This window comes from Xiphophorus maculatus, chromosome 19 (assembly GCF_002775205.1).
Source record: "Xiphophorus maculatus strain JP 163 A chromosome 19, X_maculatus-5.0-male, whole genome shotgun sequence".
Lineage (NCBI taxonomy): Eukaryota > Metazoa > Chordata > Actinopteri > Cyprinodontiformes > Poeciliidae > Xiphophorus > Xiphophorus maculatus.
In genome coordinates, this window is record NC_036461.1 from 21,703,937 (window position 1) to 21,726,209 (window position 22,273).

At 39.0% G+C, this 22,273-nt stretch overlaps 1 protein-coding gene across 4 annotated transcripts in view; it reads right to left on the minus strand.

The window, feature by feature from the left end:
- The window catches only part of atrn (attractin), a 148,329-nt gene that overhangs the window by 89,420 nt on the left and 36,636 nt on the right, over positions 1 to 22,273 (minus strand). For all 4 annotated transcript variants that reach the window (XM_023352309.1, XM_023352312.1, XM_023352311.1 and 1 more), the window contains exons 12-24: positions 19,959 to 20,194; positions 18,922 to 19,043; positions 17,313 to 17,451; positions 15,922 to 16,103; positions 14,131 to 14,350; positions 13,150 to 13,335; positions 11,052 to 11,297; positions 10,112 to 10,249; positions 8,910 to 9,003; positions 7,854 to 7,906; positions 4,730 to 4,824; positions 2,427 to 2,505; positions 1,839 to 1,996 (exon numbers count right to left, since the gene is read on the minus strand). In XM_023352309.1, coding sequence (XP_023208077.1) covers positions 1,839 to 1,996; positions 2,427 to 2,505; positions 4,730 to 4,824; positions 7,854 to 7,906; positions 8,910 to 9,003; positions 10,112 to 10,249; positions 11,052 to 11,297; positions 13,150 to 13,335; positions 14,131 to 14,350; positions 15,922 to 16,103; positions 17,313 to 17,451; positions 18,922 to 19,043; positions 19,959 to 20,194 — 1,948 coding nt within the window. The remainder of the gene's footprint in view (positions 1 to 1,838; positions 1,997 to 2,426; positions 2,506 to 4,729; positions 4,825 to 7,853; positions 7,907 to 8,909; positions 9,004 to 10,111; positions 10,250 to 11,051; positions 11,298 to 13,149; positions 13,336 to 14,130; positions 14,351 to 15,921; positions 16,104 to 17,312; positions 17,452 to 18,921; positions 19,044 to 19,958; positions 20,195 to 22,273) is intronic.

The following is a 22,273-nucleotide window of genomic DNA, read 5'->3' on the forward strand; positions in this document are numbered from 1 at the left end:
AATAATAATAATAAAATAAAAAAAAAAAACAAGGAGCCTTTGAATTACTAAACATCACAACAGCTACAGCGCTGATGATGCATTGGAGTGCCTCCCTGAGTTCAGCACTGATTGTAGCAAAGCCATACAAACACACGCTGCCGGCTAGCAGGACAGCAGATGAAGGGTCTTATTCACTGCAGCTGCCAGGAAGCAAACATCAACAAGTCCAGCACAAACACTCTGCTCTGAAGGAGCAGCAGTTCCTCTGCACTGGACACATTTTCAGGACGCCTCCAATGTCTCACCGAGACCTGAAACTTTTGAGAAACAAGAACAATAACTTTTAGGATTTTGATATATGTAAAGCTGATTTAGAGAAAGCCTCCCCAGTCGCAAGTTTTCGACTTTTCGACGGCTGCAAGCAACGAGTCTCGGTCGTATCTGGGCCAAACGGCTTTCCTTCCTAGAAGTGAACTGATGAGGACCCCTACTCTACCTCGTGACTAATTAAAGCATGAAAATGAAAACACTGCCCCTCTGGTTCAGGTGAAACATGGTCATGACATGCCAATTATACAAGGGTTTCACCAACACAAATTTAAAACTTTTTAAGAACTTTTTAAGACAGCTTTGAAATTAATTTAAGACCTGCACAGCAACAAAAATGCACAAAAGAAAATCGCAAATAAATAAAGAAATTGGAAGGAATGGCAAAGGAAGTGAGCCAATGGCTAAGATGAGGATTGTCCAGACAGCCGGCGATAAATTTGCACTCAACTATGAAGGATGTAAAATGGCTAGGTGGCTTTACACTAGCTAGGTAGCTTGAAAAGGTGTATTAGCAGCTAGCATGACTCAAAGTTTTACGTAGCAGTAAAGTCCCATGAGAAACAAGAAAACTACACAAAATCTATGAAGTCCTACCGCAACAATTAAGAACTGTGAATAACATATAAAAGGCTAACTTATTTTATGTGAATTTAAGACATTTTAAGGCCTTACTTTAAGATACATTAAGACTTTTTAAGAATGCATGGACACCCTCCATAGAGAGAGAATGAAGTGGGGGGGAGGAAACAGGCCCACCAAGAATAACTAACAGAACGAAAAAATAATCCAAGAAAAAATCCTAACTGCATTGACAATTATTAGGCCTATCAATGTTAACATATGAACGTGTGCGATTGATCTAAAACGCTTAACTTGCTAATATTACACAATTCATATTAATTGCGTTATATTGACCTGAAAGCCTCTCTCTCTCAGAGGGTTACATAGTAGAAAGCAGCATGTTACACTTGTTGTCTTGTTCTGCGGTGAGAAATGCAGAGTCGCAAGCGCGAGTGACAAAATGAGTGAGGAGAGACGGACTGGTGCACTCAGCAGGAAATTTCGCTTTAAAAAAAAGATAGACGTTTAGATAACACCAAGCTAATATGTTACCTATTTACTGCAACAATGAATTATCCTTCCCCTGAAGAACAACCAGTTAATAGTTAGCATTTCTAAATTACGTTTGAAACAAAATGACTTCTTTTAAACAGTCCTGAACATAAAAAACTGACCTGATCAGTTTGAGATGACTGAACATTTTCCCAAACATTTATTGAAAATGTGCATTTTTACATTTCAAGCTTACACAGTTTTAAAGCACAGTGATGAATCATAGCGCTAGCGCGTGATTAAAACTTTCAATCAATTCACAGCACTAATAATAACAGTGCTGTAATACAAACTAAATGCCGTTCCCCGTTTAGCCTTTTCTGTATTCAACTGAATAACTTGCGTACAGGGGGAAAAAAATGGTAAAGACGTTCCCAAGGGCTGTAATCCTACTTGATTTGAGAGAAACTCACTTGGATCTTAATGGGCCACGTGAAGTTGCTGACGTAGACGAAGAACGTTATGTTCGGACTGTTGCGGAAATCAAAGTTCTCGTTGGAAAAACTGTCTTTGAATTCCTTGATGTTACACCGGGAGATGATTGGAATCTCCTCTCCGGTCTGGGTGCCTGCTGGAAAACAGAATAAAAAATAAAAAGAAGTGTCATAATGGATGAAGAACGTAGGAAAGGAAGCCATGTTGAGTCGACAATAAAAAAAATTTTTAAAAAGGAGTGAAAGTTGGTGCAGTAGAAAAGAAAAGAGCTAAACATAGAATACTAAAGGAATTTTTAAATATTAATAAAAATCAGAACAGTTTACCTCAACATAGTAAGAAAATACTGTAGAAACTACAAAAGTACCCTTTAAGTAGCAGCCTCTTTGTGTCAACTTCTTAAGCCAAAGTTATTCATAATTTAAAGTCAAAAAAGTAAAATAAGGACAATATTTTAAACTTCATTTTTCTTCCTTGGAAGTAAAGAGAAGAAATATTCGCTTTCAGATGGACGTGTAAAGCAATAGCTTGTTGCTAGGTGTGTTTCCTCTGACACAGAAACGTACCTGTGAAGCTGGTTGCCCAGGTAATGTTCAGGTTGAAGTTCTTGGAGGCATTTATGAACACGTCCAGATCGCGGTTTGGCTGTGGGCAGAGCGGAAACACAGCAATTATACCAACAGCAACATCACTGCTTTTAATTTGTCTCCAAAAAACAAACAAACAAACAACAAAGATACTTGTAAGAGAAGCAAAAGCCAGCGAGGAAAGGCTAGATTTAATTTAATTAGGTACTGAGAAACTAATTTAATCGCAGGTCAGACAGCAGAGTAGAGATTTTATTCACGCTGCAGCAGCACAAACCCACTTGTGAATAAGAGCAAACAGCACAGGTAACAGAAGATAAATTCCTTTAATAACTCCAAACTATGTGTACTATATTGTTTATGAAGACTATACGACTAGAGACGTGCAGAGACTGAATTCTGCTGGTTTACAACTCAATTTGAGAAGAAGAAACTTTAAAATGCAGTCAGTGAATGCGCCACACTAAGCACTACTATGTCACTCTTCGGTGTGGATGTTGTTACTGAGCACTTTTCAGCAGCAGCTACAAAACAATCCAAGCTTTTAAACTTTTAAACATGCTGTCACTTTATTACCACAAACTTCAATTGTCTTTTTTAAGTATGTGGAAGATTTTTAAACGTAAGTCGATAAGATTAGATTGATTTCTGATCCAAGTTTCCAAATAATTATTATTATTTTTTTTAAATCAGGGCCAACTCATCAGTGCACCCCTACAACATAGCTTTAGCTCTAACAAACACAAAATATTGCACATTTATTTAACAGTAGGTGTTACTCACTTGTTTTAGATGCAAAACTTAATTCCTAATCACACTTTATTAAAAGCAAGAACAAGCATTTAAATTGGATTCTTTCCTAATCTTACAGATGAAGTTAAGTCAGACAAGCCGTTATCACTTCCTGTGTGAAGGTAATTATCTCTGCTCCTGCTCAGATGACAAATGGATTACATTTCAGCCATTGCAACACTCTGGTGAAAGCTTCATCAGGGGAGAAAAACCATCTGGAACATTTCATCAGACGCTTTCATTTCAGTTTCAGTTCCAGATGCTCCTGGCGAATAAACGCAAGTGGACGAGCTTTTGTTTGCTGGGAAAACAGCTGTGTGACTGCGACAAGCAAATTTCCAGATAAGACGTCACTTTGATTCACAGGTCAATCTGTTCAAGGCCTCATGTGTTAATAAGAGATATCAGGAATATCCAGCATGTTTTGTGATCCTAAGGTTCAACTTCTTGGGCTCTAAAACACGATTCGTACAGCAGGTGATTATGGTATTTATTAGGAAAACGCTGCCAAAACAGCACTTTGGATTGTAAAGGATGTAATTAGAAAGTGGCTACTGCAGCTGTAGTAGCAGCTAAACTTGGCTTGTAAAGAATTGACTGAAGCCCCGCCCACAACAGAGTTTGTTTTTCTAAAACGGAAAGATTTTTAATCGTTTGTTCACATGACAACGGCGTTTTAGGGGATCAAAACCAACATTTCCTGAAACGGGCTGCAGAGTGAAAATTTCGCTCTTGCATATTTGTGTTGACAGCAAAACAAACATTTTTTGTGATAAAGCTAACATCTTAGCCTAACTGGTAACTTGACCCATAACCCCGAACGCATCATTGACACAATACATAACAATAATGGAGGATTACCAGCAGGAGCTGGTGCATAAAGTACTAAAACAAGACTGCCTAACCTTTGTTAGGACTTTGGGTCATTTTTATTTTCTGTTGTGTGGCTAACCATGCAAACAACGTTTGGAGGCTTTATACACGTCCCATACTCCTTCTTTGGCACCACTTTCAGGTCTGGGGGAGTAAAAAGTCAAAAGTAAATGACGCTAAAGGCCAGTGTTTTTGAAATTAACTTAGTAAAAAAGCTCTCCTGTGATGGGGACGGGGCATTAGGGTTTCTGAAATCAAGTTCACACCACACTTTTTAGATTTCTAGTCTTGTTTATATTAACATCCAGTAAAATTAAAGGGTTTGGATTTAATATTTTTTAAACTAACATACTAAGTTCACGCTGCTGATAAATGTTAGTTGATCATACGGAGCTCTTTAAAAGCAGAAATCGTTGTTTCTTTCCTCTTTTCAGCATTCATTGACTCACTTCAGGTAATGCCAAAGAGCAAACATGTTAGAGGAGCAGCAGTAGGGGACACATGACTACTGTAATCAGAAAATAAAGCACCTCAGTCATGTGGTGGTTCACTCGATATATTTATTCTTAGCAAGTGGACAGCTGCCAGGACGGCGGGGCGTTTTCTGCCCGACATACCTCCTCAGGTGTGGCCACGAAGTTGATGGCGGTGTAGTAGCGGTCGTCCTCCTGCGACAGGCTGAAGGTGAACTGGTAGTCGATGAGGAGCGTGTCTGGAGAGAGAGGCCAAAACAGGCGAATAAGTCTGGCTTGAAGGTCGCCCGGTAACATGCTTTCAGACAACGCTCCGGGCGGGAAAGGATCCCCATTATTTCTCCATTTTTATTCCCCCTCCCCAGAATATTTTTTTTGTGTGTGTGTTCTGTGTTAAAAGGTCATGAAACCATTATAGCATCAAAACAACAGAGTTAACGAGTCGCCCAAAAAACAAAAAACGCAAAGGTTTCCTTTTTGTTTTACACTTTTCTCTGGACTTTATTCGTCATGATCTAGAAACCGAGAATTCAATTTCCCAGCCTTTCTTCGGCTTTATTGACCGGCACAGGAAAAGCCATTTTCTTTGTCAGTGTGTAGCCGCGCCAGCTGCTGTTCTATAAAAAAAAATTATATATATATATATATATATATATATATATATATATATATATAGGATGCTTCTCATCCTGCCCCAACCTTTGAAGAAAAATAACAATTACCACAGAGAAATACATCTATCTTCAGACTGGTAAAACCTCTTTCAGGAGAAATTCTGCTGCCACAACTCAATGTCCAATGGTTGATCTGGGAAGCAGCAAAAGGAAAAAAGGCTTCTGATATATGAGCTGTTGTGTCTCTATACTGGTTTATCAACTGATTGACTTCAGTTCTGATTACTGAGAAAGAAAAACAATTGTATTTAAAATTTACACCACCAAACAATGACTCTGGTCTTTGCAATAAGACCTTTAATCTCAACTTGTAACCGTCGCGTTGCGTATTTTAGTGAGTGAAAAAGTTACGATTGCAACGGCTAACTTCCAAAAGTGAGAACGTATCGACCAGCTGATGTGTCATTACCAGGCAGCGTTCAAGGAGACAGCAGCTGCGTTTCCATTAAGCACAGAATTGCTCAAATTGAAATTATGAAAATAAATTTGCTTAACGAAAGTGAAGCGATTTCAAAAGAGAGGAAAACCTTTGTGCGAGGAGGAGGTGGGTTTTCACCCGCATCAAAATAGATGTCATTTGCAAAACTGCAATGGAAATACGTTTTCTGAACCACAGGAGTCACGTGACCAACAGCTGGATGTTACTACTGGCGGAAACGATGAAGAAAAAAACAGGAAGTAGTATTTTGTTTTCGTTTTGTTTTTTGTATAGACAAGGTGCTGCTGGCTCCATCAGAGCTCTCACGGCATCACAGTCCATAAAAACTTGCATTCTAACGTGTTGAATCCATACAATTTTCCCAAAATGCTGCATACATAGCCACTCCCATATGAATGTATGAATATATTTCATTCAACTGTTTACATTTGTTGGTGCCATGATTTTTAATGACAAATGGCGTGACTTTAACTTAATGTCTTATTTAATGGAAACATCACAATTGAGAACTTGTGTTTTATCGACAATAGGTGAATATAAACCAAGATTTACATACATTTATAAAGGAAATGCAGCTATAGATGTGTGTAAATATGTTAGCAATGCCAAAAATAGTTACTATGTCCTCTACTGAGCTGAAATATTTCTCGTTTTTTCTTGCCAGGTAAAAAAAAAAAACAGCAAGATGTGACGAGCATTTGTATTCACTCCCCTAATAAGATGCAGTTGAAATCTCATGATGCCGCAATGGTATGACTACAGTGGAAATGCTCAGGTAAAAGAATTAATGTATCAGAATGGCCTACTCAAAGTCCAGATGTAAATATAATTGAGATTTGACACTAAATTAAATTTGACAGCACTTAACTTCTTTTGCAAACAAAAAATAGGCAAAAGTTGATCTATAATTGTAGAAAAATATCTTTTTACAAAGTATTAACTCAAGGGGAGTCTGTGTATATTTGTACGGCAATGAATTTTAGGGTGCAGCCTAATGCGTCTTAAATATGCTTCTGGTCACATTTGCTTAATATTTGCTGTGATAATATAAGTCTCTCCCACTAAGAGGCAGCACATCTACAGTGTAACCAGACGCTACAATGCTCAACGTGCGACCCAACCCGAAGAACTTCATTTTAAATTAAATCATTAAACCGATCACTAAGCTGGATAATCAAAACGACTGTAGTTTCATTATTTGCTGTTTAACTAACCAATTAATGTCTTCGTTGTTCCCGCTCCGGTGAGTCTAAAAATGGCACAAAAAAAAAAAAAAAAAAAAAAAAGAAATGGGGAACGTTCACAGCAGGAGAAGAGAAGGGGGGGGGGATTTCAAACTTTTTGTTGGGTGGTTTTCATTGACTTGCCAATCAGTCGGGGGAATTGCTTCAGCACTTAGTTTTAATTCCAGTGATAACAGAAACTCCTGTTCATTAATCTCTGACAGCTTTCTAAATCACATTGCAGTCCTGTCCAAAACCGTGAAATCACCAGATTCTTTTACAACAGGATTGCTGTGGAGGGGGAATAAAAAACAAACAAGCAATCCTCTTCTGTAAGATCTAATGTGCAAGAGTGTGGGCCAGAAAAAAAAAAAAAAAAAAAGTTGCCAAATGAACGTAAAAAAAAAAAATCATAAATATATTGCAGAAATAATAAAATTGCCATAGGAAAAAAATACATTCCTATTTTCCTTTTAGAAAAAACAAATTGCACATATTATGAATGATATTATACATACTAAATTTAAAAATGTCAAATTATAATTTATATATGTATAATTAACTAAATTAAAAATAAAATCAAAGAGTTAAAATGAAAAAGTAACCTAAATAAGTAAGATGACAATAAGATAATAATAAAATAACTTATTTATTCTTAAACTGAATTAATAATAAAACATTAAGAAATGTTTTTGAATTAATGTAAATTTAATAATACAAATGACACAAAACAGTATTTGTGTTAATACAAAACATTTCTTAATGTTTTGTATTAATTAAAATAATACAAAAACATTTAAAGTGGTTACTAAATAATAATAATCTAAAACAACATGAAATAATATATATAGCAAAATAATCTAAAATAATTAAAAACCTTTATTAAATGAAAGTTTTTTTCAGGATTTGGTAATAATAGGAATTACACTTACAGTAGCATGTCCCTTTGAGGGGGTTGCCTTGGTAACGGCTCTCCACTTCACACCTTAAAAACAAAGGTGGAGAAAAGGTGAGTCGAAATGGGAGGTGGGTGGTTAGCATGGAGCGAATGAAACAAAAGGAGAACAGAAAGGAGGGTTGGTGTTTCTGCCTGCTGAATTAACATCACAATGTTGGTGAACAGGGGAACAATGAACCCGAGAGGAAACGAACGGGAAACATTTTCCCGCAGAAACGGGACAAAGACAGCCTCATTTTCATACTGGCGGCCATTCATCCAGTCATTATCTGGAGGGTTTAATGGGTTTCTCCAAAGTCCTATAATCATAAAGGCCAGACGGACGATAAAAGGCAGAAAATGATCAGAGGACTTCAGGACAGACTGAGGAGTCTTTTAGGCTCATTAATATTTAGTTGGGATAGTTTAGATCTTGAAATAATGTCATTCTAAAAGTAATACATGACTTTGAAGGAGTTCAGGAAAAAGCAGTACAAACATTTCTCCTGGGAGGAGGTGAAAATCTGCTGGTTTTTAAATGTGTAAGTATTTTTCTTTTAAATCACATCTAATACTGATTATAATCAGGTAATGCAGCGCCTGCCTTTTCTTAAAGACAGAAATATTGCAGAATTATTCAAAATACAATTTCACAAAAAAAAGCAGACTGAACTTGATTTTTCAGCATTTTGAAACAATTCAGAATTCCCAGGAATAGGAACTTAATTTCTTTATAGAACATATTTTATTTCTGCAAATCTACTTTTCAGTCCACTTATCAGCTTTTTAGTATCTGTAACAGAATCCCAATCGAATACATATGGATTGTTTTTGTGAAAACCTAAAGGAGTCGGAATGAATACTTTGAGAAATGTCACGTTAACTACAGAGCCAAATTCTGCTTCCTGAAACAAACACTGCACAGCGCAGAAAGGGTGTTCAAAAGAACATCTATCAGACAGAAATATATAAACACATAAAGAAAATATGATGTAATAATATTGTGGTTTTAAGCTGTAAAATGACATAAAATGCAGAAAGTGAAACTTACATGTGGCATCGATCTCCTTTAATGCCTTTGGTGGTGCAGAAGCATTTCCCGTTGCTGGGGTTGCACATGCTGGCATGGCCGTTACACTTACAGGCTGGAGGAAAAACAGGAAGAGTCACGAAGAGGGCTCCATTTCTTCTGAAATAACATTTACTAACAAAGAGTACGTCTGTTGTATATTGGGAAACCTTTCACTTCAATACTTCAAACACTCAAATTTCATTCTATAGGATAGATTTCATCAGCGAGTCACAGATCTACAAATGCATCTTTCATCCAAAGTGCTAATGGTAAAGCTAATTTTCTGTTTAGCTCTGTAGCTCTTTTACTAACTTTGAAAACATTTAGCACATGTAGCTTCCCCTACATTGATTTTTCCAGATAAATTCTAAACTTCTAATTTACCCGACTATTTTGTAAACTGCAGTTGAAATTTGGTACATATTTGTTTATATTCATGCTCTTATTTTGAAGTGGGCGTTGGCCGTTTTCGCAGCATTTCCGTTTCCTCTCCTCATTTTCTCTCCTCCACCCACAATAACTTTATTTCAACAAAAATATCTCAAATAAAAACATACAGTGGAAGATATAAACATAAATACAATATCTAAGCACATTATAGAAAAGGTGAATTCTAAAGTGAAAATTAAATTGGTTCTAAAAGGTTCTAGTCTTTCCAAGGTAGATACAATTTTAACTCAAGTTAAAAGTTAAAAGCATTAGCTTTTGCTAAATTCTTGGTTGCTAATTGCTTTAGCATTAGCAGAACCAATGTTTATGATTAGTGCTCTAGGGTTAGCGCAAAGAACTCTTCAGTTAGCAGAAGCTACCAGTAGAGTAAAGGAAAAACAGTGTATTTTAACAGCCTAATGTACTGATTAAGTGTCACTGATGCAGACCCTTGTGAATATAAATCAAGTGGGAGACAGAAAGAGAATATACAACATACAGAGTAGCAGTGATATACCAGAAAGCGAAATTAGGCTGTCCAAACTCTAAACGACTGATTTATAGCCTGATTGAGTGACTGTCGGTATCGGGTCTGGAAGGAGTAAATCTTTAATATCCCAACAGGAGCCGCCAGGGCTCAGAGAAGCAGCAGACGTAAAAATGAACAGTAAAAAAAAGTGACGTGTCGGACGAGGGTGCGTGCGGTGGAAAGCTGACGGGCCGATCCGGCGCAGACCTGAACGGGTACTTACGCTGGCAGCTGCCCCCGTTGGTCGGATCGCCGTAGAAACCGGAGATGCAGCTCTCGCAGTGTCGGCCGGTTGTCAGGTCCTCGCACTTTTCGCACACGCTCTCATTGACGCACTGACTGTGGCCATTACACTGACAGGCTGGCAGGGAGTAAACAAAGGTCGTACCGCATTAATGTCTCAGACACACATACAATCCCTGGAGGAAAATAAATAAATAAATACTTTTTTGTTTAATAAAAAAATAAATAAATAAAAAAATACAAAAGGTTTAGCAATAAACAGCCCTGGGGCCAAACGATCTGTACGCTCATTTGCAAACACAAACAACAATGTTTATGTGAGGGACTGAGCAGGTATGGAGCCGGCTGTCAAAGCCGTGGCTCTGATGCAGCAAATGATCCAAACATCATCTTTCAGGTGTCGTACAAAAGCGTTCATACCTCTAAACTTTGACTAAACCTGTCAACCAGAGGAAAGTTGGGCATGCCCCACATTCTTCAAATTTAACTAAATGTTCTTGCAGCATAACGTATTTGGTTTCAACACCATCGTTTTAATTATTATTAATAATAATGATAATGTGTTGGCAGAGCTCAACAGAGGTTAACCACTCCACCCACATTTACAAAATCAAATTGAACATGTGTTAATCATATTAGGTTTGATTAACTAAATATGATTAATTAAGCAAACAAAAAATATTGTTTGAGATGTTACATTTTTTTAAACGTTTCCCAAGGTCACCAGAGATCAAGCTGCTAATCTCTGATATCTCTAGTCTAATTTTTAGAAATTGAAACATCTTAAAAAAATTAAATAAAAAGAAGAAGAAGGTGCCTTGAAAAGAAACAATTTCTTTTTACAGTTTTGTAAAACTGAAACATATGAGAAAAAAAAAAAAAAAAGAAAAAAATCAATCAGAGAACCCCTTGGTTCCTACCTGGGCAATGAATGAAGGACCAGTTATACTTGGCTTCGCTGGGGCACATGCTGGAGTTCAGGGAGGGCTGGGGGCTGGCGGGCAGACCGGGCAGGGTGGATGGCGCCGGCACCAACGTCTGGAAGGGCCCTCGGTAGGAACCCTCTATGCACTGGCCTTTCCCCGTGTTGTTGGGGTCCGTGCACCAGCCGCAACCGGGCTGGTCCAAACACTGGCCGCATGTTCTGTAGCCGGAACAGTTTTCAGCTGGAGCAAAACACAACAACAGCGCCACTTAGAGTTACAACAGGCTACTATTAGACTAAAAATAACTAATTACTTTTAGGCTAATAAAAGTTGCCTAAAACATAGAAACATAGAATTCAAGGTTCTATGTGACCTTGAATTCGGACACAACTAATATGCTATTTATACTCCATATGCCACTGGCAGCATTTAGGCTAATATTAGCATTTTGGATAATTGAAACTTATACACTAATTTTAACACACTGAATGGAGTAAGTGCATGTCACTCAACGTGCTTGTGACTCTCCACATGCTACCATAGAATTGCACAAAAATCCGTGAGGGACGACGGAGTCCCACAGCGAAATTCCGTGAAAGAGGTGTACGGAGCCTCGTGCCGGAAGCCCATTGAAAGGCTGTTTACATCGTTTTAAACTGTGTGATTGTGAGGGGGAATAAAAATACCAACAGGTATTTCATTCCATATAACACAGTAGGAGTGTAACAGGTAAACCTTTTATGGATGCAAAAGCAGGAACCCCCCACTTGATGACTTTGTGTTTGATATGATGTAAAGCATTTTGGAATACCTTGCTGCTGAAATGTGCTATACAAATAACATTTGATTGATTGATTGAGTACATTGTAGCTTGCTTTAGCACTGTTGCTAATTTTTACCATCAAAACGCTGCGTTCCAACTGACGGGCACACTTTGGTAGGCCCTGTTTAAATTTCTTCAGAAATTTTGTAGTTACCATCTAATCTGCTGAATTAAAAGGGAAAAAAAACTAATCTTGAAGATGCTGAGGTACCTCAACATAAAATTCTGAGAGATTCATCCAGTCGTGTAAAAAAGTTCAGTTCTTTATTAGAAAATGTTCACATTTCAATGTGAACTAATCTCAAGTTTTACCTCTTTGCGCTTGCACAACAAATGTGCGATATTTTACTCATTAAGCAAAATAAAAATCCATTTCCTATCTTAGGAAAAGTCAGGACATGCTACTTGCTAATAGCTAGTTTTAGCCCTTTTAGCTGAAATAAGACGTTTTTTGTAGCAGATATCAATTTATCAGTTCAGGAATTCCCTCAGTGTATTATAAGCCTGGCGGTCCACCAGGTTTTACTTACTCCCCCGCCAGACTAAGTGTGAATAGTTTATTTTAAAAAAGGTTTTTGTACACCAGTAACAGTAAAGATGGATTAAGTAGGTCTATAGCTGACACACTGAACTGGGCGGTGGGAACCAATTGTGCCATTTCTCCACCTGACGTTGGCCACACACGTCTGCTTATGAACTTCTGAATTTTTGTAACTTTTAACATTTTTTTAAGCCGTAGCGCCTCCCTACCACTGGGCACAGAAGGTTTACTGGTGGAAACCCTGAAGTCTGAAGAAATTTACCCTGCTCCCCACTTTCAGCTGTGAAATCTTTCAGGATTTTCCTGCCCGTTTCAGGGAACTCATCACCCCCTTTATGACAACAAAACCTGAGCTTCGTATTTTATACAGCACAATGTAACTCAGGTGTTTTAGAAACACAGCAACACTTGGGTTCAGTTCTTATTCTCACCCTCAGTATGTTAACAAATGAACTCCAAACAAACCAGACGATCCATCAAAAAGTGCCAAAAAAAAAAAAAAATCTGCAGTGAGATCCAGCTCATGTTTTCTGCTGATTCTGAACTAGTAATGTTCGGAGCAGCAGAGGAGATTAGACGGGGATTACCAGCATAAATCACATTGTCGCGTTCTATACTACAATGTGATTATGGGGAAATTATTTTGGGATGGAACATTTTCGACTTTGCAGCGTGGCTAAGAATTCCAATGGCGTTCGTATTGAAGCCAGTGGAATGAGACGCCTTACGTGGACAGTTGCTCATGGTGTACCACTCCATGCACTGGCCGAACGGGAAGGAGGCCACGTAGGCGTTGGAGTCCACGCACTGCTTCATGTTGCTGCACCACATGCACTCCGAGGTGCCGCTGGTGCACTCGCTGCAGGTGGTCCGCATGGCACAGGGGGTCTTGCACTGCTTGGCGCTGTGGTTCGCTAAGAGGAGAGAGCATGAAGAGAAGGGTGAAGAGCCGATTCGCCTCTGGAAAAGCGGAACAGGAGGCTGAATGAGGATTTGTTTTTTCTCCCTCAAAACAATATTAATTTATTTTAGTAGGATTTTATGTATGATACTTGTGGAAAGTATTATTACTTCATTTCAATGCCATATGTTAGAAAATTCTTGGCTGTATTTTATTTTTTTTTGACAAAATGGGCAAAAGTTTTTACATTGTATATATAAATATAAAGATGTTGCAATAAGCGACTAATTCATCGCAAGATAAATTAAAAGGAGCGATTTTAATTGATTTTAAATCTAAAGTCTTTTTCTGGTGTTTAAAAATGTCTTCCAGTTTCAATATTAAATGCTCATTGGAATTTAAAGCTTATTGATCTTTGAGAATGTGTTCCTGCATTATTCCACCATTACCGTCGTATTAATTCAAAACTGTCTTAAAAACAACGATATTATCGTTTATCCCAATAACTTCTGGGACAATTAATCATTCAGCAAAAACTATGCAAATGTGACAAGCCGATTTGGTCCATTTCAAATGACAGGCAATCTACCGATATTTATATGTGAAACCGATCTTATCTACCTTTGCAAAAGTCCGAAAATCAGCTACTGTCCATTTTGGGAGAGAAAAAGAAAAAAAAAAAAAAAAAAAAGACACCGGCCAAAATCAGGATGAGTAGATCAGGCTTGTTAAAGATTGGTGGTCAGACAGAAAGCTGAAATCAGTGCCCTCTTAATATATAAACACACATTTAACGTCGAAAGCTTACCAGGTCGCTCACACAGGCTGCCGTTCACTGGGTTGATGCAGGACTGCGCTTTCAGCCCGCTGGAGGCCGGTTCGGCCAGGTAGCCGCAGAACCCGGCGTCGCTCGGCTCGCCGGGCAGCCACTGCAGGGTGGTGTTGGTGAAGGGCGACATGTCCTCCCAGCACCAGTAGGACACATTGATTTTCCTCAGCCCCACCCAGGGAGTCATCGTTGTCTTGTACTGATGAATCAAGTGGAAAGATTTGACTATACGTCCAGTTTTTGCATCTTCAGTTCATTTGATTCCATACACAAAAAATCTATAGTTGTTATGATGATGGCAGCTTCCCACCAATTGGATTAACGTAAATATTGGGGGAGGGGAGGGCGACACTTTTTGACAAGTATCATTTTTTGGTTTCAGAAAACGACTGCAGCCTGACTGAAGAAGGAGAGGGGAGAGGAAAAAACGACAGAGCAGTCATTTATCTGGAATAAGGCAGGTTTATTTCACCTGACTTGAAGGCTCTCAAACTTAAACCCATGTCTAGTCTGCAGATATGTTGCCATGTCAAAAAAAAAAAAAGAGCGCAGGTTTTCTGAGAGAGACAAATTACAGTAGGGCTGACATGTAATTCTGGAGTTCGGATTGATAGATCCTGGCAGAAAAGTCCTTGGAAAAGGCGACGGCAACATCATATAGGAGGAAGTCTTTTAACCGCCTTTGTGCACGCTTAGAGCTAAAAAATAATAGTAGTAACAACCAAAATTACACACTGCATGCGCTTTGTGCTCTTTTCTCGTTTCTTATAAATCCTTCACTTTCCTCTCAAACAGTTTAAACTAATTCAGAAATAAACTCCCAGTTCGGAGACTGGTATTGTAATGTTTTGATTCCCCTCAAACGGTCACATTTTGTTGAGTCATGACAACAAATAGAAATGTAAGTGACTGGAATTTCATGAGACTTTTTTCATCCTCCACCCAAAAAAAGGTGTGATGTAATTTTATTTTCAGCCTCCTTTGTTCTGATATCCACTAAAAAAATCCAGTGCAACTTCAGTCTTCAGCCATTTGATTAGTAAACGTGAGTTTAATTTAATCCAATCTGAGAGTTTGAGAGATTTTACAAAAAAGAAAAACAAATGGACTTCACACTTTTTCAGATTACCATTTAGAAAAATGTTTGAAAGCCATTTTCCCCCCCAGTTTCTACTACTTCACTTTTATGAATTATCTTGTGTTGATTCATCAGAAAACCCCAATAAAATAAGTCAAAGCTTTCTTTCCGGAGCAAGACAAATATGAAAAAAGTTCAAGAAGGTTTTAAAAAAAAAAAAAAAAGTTCAAAAAGCCGAGCAGTTTATAAGCTAAACAACGAAAAAAAAAAAGCAGCCTGTAAGTGATTAGCAGGTTGCTGGGATAGATTTCTGGGTTTTCACTCTGATAGATCGAGCAGATGAAACGTGTCTGAGCTCTGGAGGGAAAGATCTGTTCATTTGAAACTTCTTTCATGCTTTCTGGTCCAACAACTTGACAAGGAAAAATCACAACAGAGCCCAGGGTGAAAAAAAAACAAATATACTTGAAGGCAAATTTTGGAAAGCGCCTCACTAGTCAAGTATGAACGGAACGATTAGACGAGAAAACCCTTGCCGTGACTCCCTCTCGTTGGAGCCGATCAAACACAGCCGCTGCTCTGCTGCAATCGGCTGCTCTATCACTGCGTGTGTGGCATCGGGATCTTACCACCCACTATCACAGTAGGGAATATTCCCTTTTTGCTAATCCGATGATCATCGCGAGCCTTACCATGACGTTCATGATCTGCAGCTCCTTCAGGACAAAGTCCACCTTCTTCTGCGTGGTGAGGGAGGCCAAAACGGCGTTGTGGTTCCTGCAGGCCAGCTTGGCGTTGTCGTACGACTCGCTGGTCGTGTTGAACTTCAGGCAGGAGTTGCCCACCAGGTGCCAGGTCTCGCCGCACACGTTCTCTGGAGCAGAGAGAAAAGAGACGCTGGATTGAGGAAAAACGCAGCGTGAAATCAAGCTGAAGTAAGTTTACAAGAGAAGGAAAAAATAAGCATTGACTCTAGGCGTTTTTGTTGTCAATAAATTAATTTCTAAGCAACGTGAAGACCATCGTCCTACAGGGAGAAATATTAATCATGGATGGAAAACGTTCCAGGCTGAACGATGCTTGGAGAAATTGCAAATAAAAACCAGTTCCTGACAATAAGTGCGTTTCCATTAACCATAAAATTGAAAGTACAAAAACAAATTTGCTTCATGGAAATGTGGCAATTTTGGGAAAAAAACAAAACAAAACATTTTTTGGAAAAAATTTTTTGAGGATGAGGTGGTTTTTCAGAAATAGATGTATTTCACAAAACTGCAACGGAAGCAATTTTATCGCATCGCACGAGTCATGTGATCAACAACCAGAAGCTACTACTGATGGAAACCACGAAGAACACGACAGGAAGTAGCAGGAGGACGACGGTTTGTTTAGGTTTTTTTCAGTCAACGTGAAACATCACAGTTTATAAAAAAGTTGTTTCTAATTCAAACATGTTGAATTGGCTTGTCGCTCCAAGCAGACAAGCCCCTCTGATTGGCTGATAGATGATGAGCACTAGCACCATGACTGCTAACATATAACTGCTTTATCGTGTGAACAAGTTTAGTCACGCTTGATTTTAACTTAGCTTCTTACTTAATCGAAACTCTGAAGTTGTAAGATTATGGGTTTTTTGGGGTTTTTGTTTTTTTTTTTACATCAACAGAATGTAGATAAGGATTTGTGCACATTTGTAATGTAAACACAGTCAGAGAAATTAGAAAACAGTAACTGAACAAATCTGGTGTGGCTTGGTGGAAAGGGTTGTCATTAGAAAGCTTCCTTTTTCTAAACAGAGAAAAGACATTTTCTTCTGAATGACTCATAAGACTTCTGGAACAATGAACCTTGGACAAATAGAACCAAAGTAGAGCTGTTAGGAGAAATCACGGTTCAGTTGGTAGAAAAAAAACAAACAAACAAAAATATATCTGCAGACAATGCGAGCTTGTTCAGCAGCTCCAACACATTTTTGCTAAACCCTGATTCATTTAACCATAAAGACGTCCTTCTTACCAAGACTATTTTATTCACTTTCAGGCTATGACGCCAATATATCAAACTAAGTGAACTTCAGAACTACCTGGCAGTGAGATACACTCCTGGTTGCGATTGTCCCACTGGCAGTTCTGGTCCACAGAGCAGCTCTTGCAGCTGGTTTTCTTATTGCACACATATGAGGGGTTGTCTTTGGGGCAAACATCGTACTCCGCTATGGATCCCTGAGAGGAACAAAACATAACAAATTTTTTAAAAAAAGCAGAAAGACAACATATGTCGGGAGTTAGCATCAATTTGTTCTTTAAAAATGGATGAACATTCATTTTAGACAAACACTGCTCATGGCAGGGGTTTGGAAAGTATTAATAAACCCTTTTAGATTATCATAAAACAGAATAGAAAAGCTGATCCTTATTTATGAAATGTTTAAGAGATGGTAGAGAGCTCCTGGGGGGAGGGGGGGAGACGTACGAGGTGCATCTGTGTGTCTGACAGCGTCTAAATGAGGACTGATTTGATCGCGGGGCGACAAATCAGATCCAGCGCTACGAGCGACTCGGCGCTCCATCAGTCGCAGCGCTAATCGTCGCTCACGCCTGACGCAGCCCGGTTTACAAGGTGAAGTAAATCACGGAGGAAATCTACGAAAGCTCATCAACAACAGCAGCAGCAGCCCCTGGTCTACACCAATGGAGAGGGACAGAAACCTGAGTGAGTTCAGTGGCGATACAGTTGGTAGATGGTGGAGCTAATCAGCATCAGCTAGCTAAATGATCACGTCTTAAAGATCCATTCAGCCGTAAACAGCTGCAGTAGTGTCTGTAAGGCAGCCAGCCTCGTCACAGAGATTCTCAGGGGGAAAAAAAAAAACAAGCTGTTGAAGAGAAATCTAGATGATGAACTTTTCAATGTCTCTGAAGGACTTCAGTTCTTTGTAATCTGCAGGATGACTGTCTGTATCCTTGGCATTCTCATCACGCCTACTGTCTCTTTGTGAGCAGACGGAAAACGGACCAATGTCAGTAAAATATGATCTCTCTCTTTTTTTTCTCCTTCCCTCGCCAAAGTTGGTGACTAAGTATAAATCCCCAATAATCATCTTCTCACACATTTTTCCAAGTAATTTAACATAGGGCTGTAATGGCTGTAACTTGCTAGAACTACAGTTTGGACACAACTTGGAACGTTGGGTGAAAAACTAAAACGGAACGTCATCCTGAACACATGGTGGTGGCAGCAGCATGCTGTGGTTAGGGCTTTTCCTCAGTAGTAATGTATAATATGTATGTCATATATACAGAGGACCACTTTCACCAACAAAAAAAGTCATTTGTGGAAAGTGAGGAGCTCATTTCTTGCAGTTTTACTGGTGCTCTACTAGTTATGCTTAGAGGTGTGGTGTGAATTAAGTTTTATATAAGGTTAAGGTTATTTAGACTTAGACTTAGACTGACTTTATTGTCATTTTGCATGCACAGGGTGAATACAGAACGAAATTCCGTTGCATACGGCTCAGGACAATGTTTTGAGCTTTTTTTTGAGCAATTTAGACTATTGCAGCTACCAAAATGAATGGAAGTCAATGAAAATTCCTTGCTTGGATACAAGTACAAGAAGGCGTGTGCATGTGGGCGTGTGTGCATGAATGTGTATGTACGCGCGCGTACACACACGTGTGTATGTTTTCATACCGTTGCAGCGGTACAGTTACTTCCCAGAGACACACACTGGCCCGAACACCATTGGCAGCTGTTTGTGTTGGCCGTGCAGCTGTAGCAGTCTGTGTACTGCTCACACCTCTCGTTATCGGCATCTGTAACAGTTAGACACATCACTACTTCTGTTGCTATGGAGAGAAGACTTTATTAAAGAAAAGAGAGATATAAAGATAAAGTAAAATGAATATCTTAAAAAAAAACACAAAAAAACCCAGCTATGTTTATTTTTGTTGCAGCCAAAAGCAGATCTAAAGCAATACTTCACTTCCAGTTGAGAGATAACATTTTTAATTTGAATCTTAATTGAAATGTCCTCTCAAATCCACTTGAATGCTTTTAATGGTTTACGTTTCAAGTGATAAAAGAACATAAAATAGTTCTTTAGTGAGGTGTAAGCAATACAGGGCTTGAATTTTTCTTTTGCAAAGAATCTGAAAAGTGTGGCGTGCATTTGTCGTCACAACATGTTAACCTTTTAACAACATTTTTAACAGCACTTCACTGAGACGCAGCTTTTATATGGAACAGCTGATGCACAGTTCCACCAGCTGTTTGCCAATTGCTGGTTGCTAGTCTGAAGGAGCTGAGTGGGGAAGTGGCGGTCTGGAAGGCAGAGGCTTGGAAACTGCAGCCCAGAAGGTGGAGCTAGGTTCACCCAGGCATTTTGCATAGCTTGCCATGAAAATTAAAGAATTTCTCAAATATGCATGAAAGAATCAAAGCAACACTCCAGGTATGTTTTTGGTGAGGGAATAACATTATAATATGATATAAAGCTCAAAAAAGTTGATTTGACATAATCCTGCCCCTTATAGATCTTCTCAGTGCTGCTGTCATTTAAAATAAACCTCCAGTAGAGGCAGAGGATGGAGATTTTTTAAATGTACTTATCTTTTTGACAAACAGCAAGCTTAACAAAGCAGAAAAAACGCAGCTGAGCTGTCCCTCTGGATCAACTCCTGTCCTGTCTGACATGTCCAACAAAATAGAGAAAACCTGGTTGCTCCTACATGATCTGGTGTTGCAGGAGGCCGGGAGCTGCTGCAGCTGCTGCTGCGGCTCGGCGCTGGAGCTGTTGCCCTCCCATGGCAGGCACGCCCCCAGGCTGCCGTTCCACACGCAGTGGATCCCGGGCGAGGCCTGGCTGCAGGACGACGGGCTGGTGAAGGCTGAGCAGCTGGGCGAGGTGTACGTCAGGATGTCGCTCAGCAGCAGGCTGTTGAAGCCCCCGAACACGTACATGATGCTGGAGGGGTCAGAGGAGAACAAGGAGAGGTGAGCCAGGAAAGGTTCAGCTTTAGCGATCCTTCAACTTCCTCCTTATGAGCCCAGATAATAACCAGCTAGTGCCCCCTAGAGGAGGCCCTGACCTAAATGATGACCCTGCTGTTAGTGAACATGTCTGCCTTCTGGTCTTTATTCTGCCACACCGGTAGAAGTGCAGGAAAATTTGGCCAAGTTGTTTTTCTCTAGTTTCTTTGTACACTACATGGAAATGTTATTAATTCATCTCTAGACACTCTATGCATCATTAATAACTGTTTATTATGCATGCATTAATTAAGGATGAGGAGGAGAAGGAACATACTGAGCCAAATCTGTTCACCTACATATTTTATCTACAGTTGTTATACTAAACATTTCAGACTTTCTTATAGGCACAATTAGTAAACTTCTTTTTTTTAGCAGTCTCCTTCTCACACATAATGCATAACAGTTATTAATGTTATATAAAGTGTTTATAAATGAGTTGATAACATACATGTAAAATATAGCTCCCATATTTATATTTATACACAATCTCTATATCTCTTTGCTATAACCCCTTATAGTCCATACATACATAGTCTTGTACATCTGTAAATAAATATTTATATCTCGTAGAGCACTTCTGGATAGATGCAAACTACATCTCGTTGCTTGTACTTGTGACAGTGCAATGACAATAAAGTTGAATTCTATTCTATTCTATTTATAACCTTCACGTGACGTCTATTATTCCATATTTCCTGTGCCGCTGCTTTTATCTCCGTTTTTTTTCAACTTGTTTCTGTCTTCACTTTCTTACTGTGACAATATGATCAGCTAAAATATTTTACCACCACCCGAAGGCGCAGACGCATTTGAAAGAGTGACTGGAACACAGCTGGGGATCCGTATTAATATTTGATGTCTTCTCTGCAACAGGATGTATAATTCAATGTGGCTGGCAGTCTCTCAGACAATCCTGGAGTCATTGTTTTAGGTCACCATGCCCGTCACATTCCCACTGCTTCTTCTCCGTTTCAAAATAACTCCTCATCGGGATGGCTAATAAATCAAGTTAAGAGTTTTCATTTTTGCTCCAAACGATCACAACGTCATATTCACTTTGTGATGTGTTCCAAATGACAAGCGCACTTCTGTCTTTTTTTCTGGAGACAAACATGTTTTCTGTTTGAGATACCGCCTCGAATTTATGGGATATTGTTTGCCAAAATGTAGAGTAGATGCATCTTTAAATACGTTGTGCCAGAGCACTTACAAGAGTGAAAATCAACAAGAAGGGATCAGAGCAGGTTTGCTCTTCTTGAAATGCAAATAAACACCAGAGTTAAAGCTGCAGTATATAACTTTTATTAAATATGTATATTTAAAATACTTGTTAAAACTGTTACCACATCATGACAGTATAATGTGAGACAGTCTGTGAAAAGATCGATCTTCTCCACCTCCTCCCTGAGCTGCTGCTGACATTTAAAGAAATGCACCAAAATCAACCAGAGACAAGAGTCTTAGCGCTATCAATCAATCTAATGTACTCGCTGCTAAATGTGCTATTGGCAGAGAAACCACTTACAAGAAAACGGTTCAATACTCGTTATCTGTGACTATGCTGACTAGCCTTAGCATTTACAACAGGCTATGCTAGCTAAATGTGGCAGGAGGCAGCTGGAATCAAACCTACAACCTTCCAATTATAAGATGACTACCCACAGAGCCCCCGTGTGGCTCTCTGCTGTATTGTAGCCAGTGATGTCAGTAAGGCGTTACTGACGTCGGACCACTTTTTTCAGTAACGAGTAAGCTAACACGTTGCTATTTCAAATCCAGTAGTCAGACTACAGTTAGTTATCGAAATCACTTTGTGTTACCATTTTCTTTTGTAATAAAATTGTATTTCCTCTACGCGTCTTTGGGAGTGATCGCCGTTTCTATGCGACAGTATCAGCAGCGACAGAAAAGTAACAAATGGAGGGAAGAGGGAGATGCGCATTTTGTTGCTGAAAAAACAGGAACTATTTTGAGTTTCACTCACCAAGTCCGAGTATTATGAGCAGCTTTG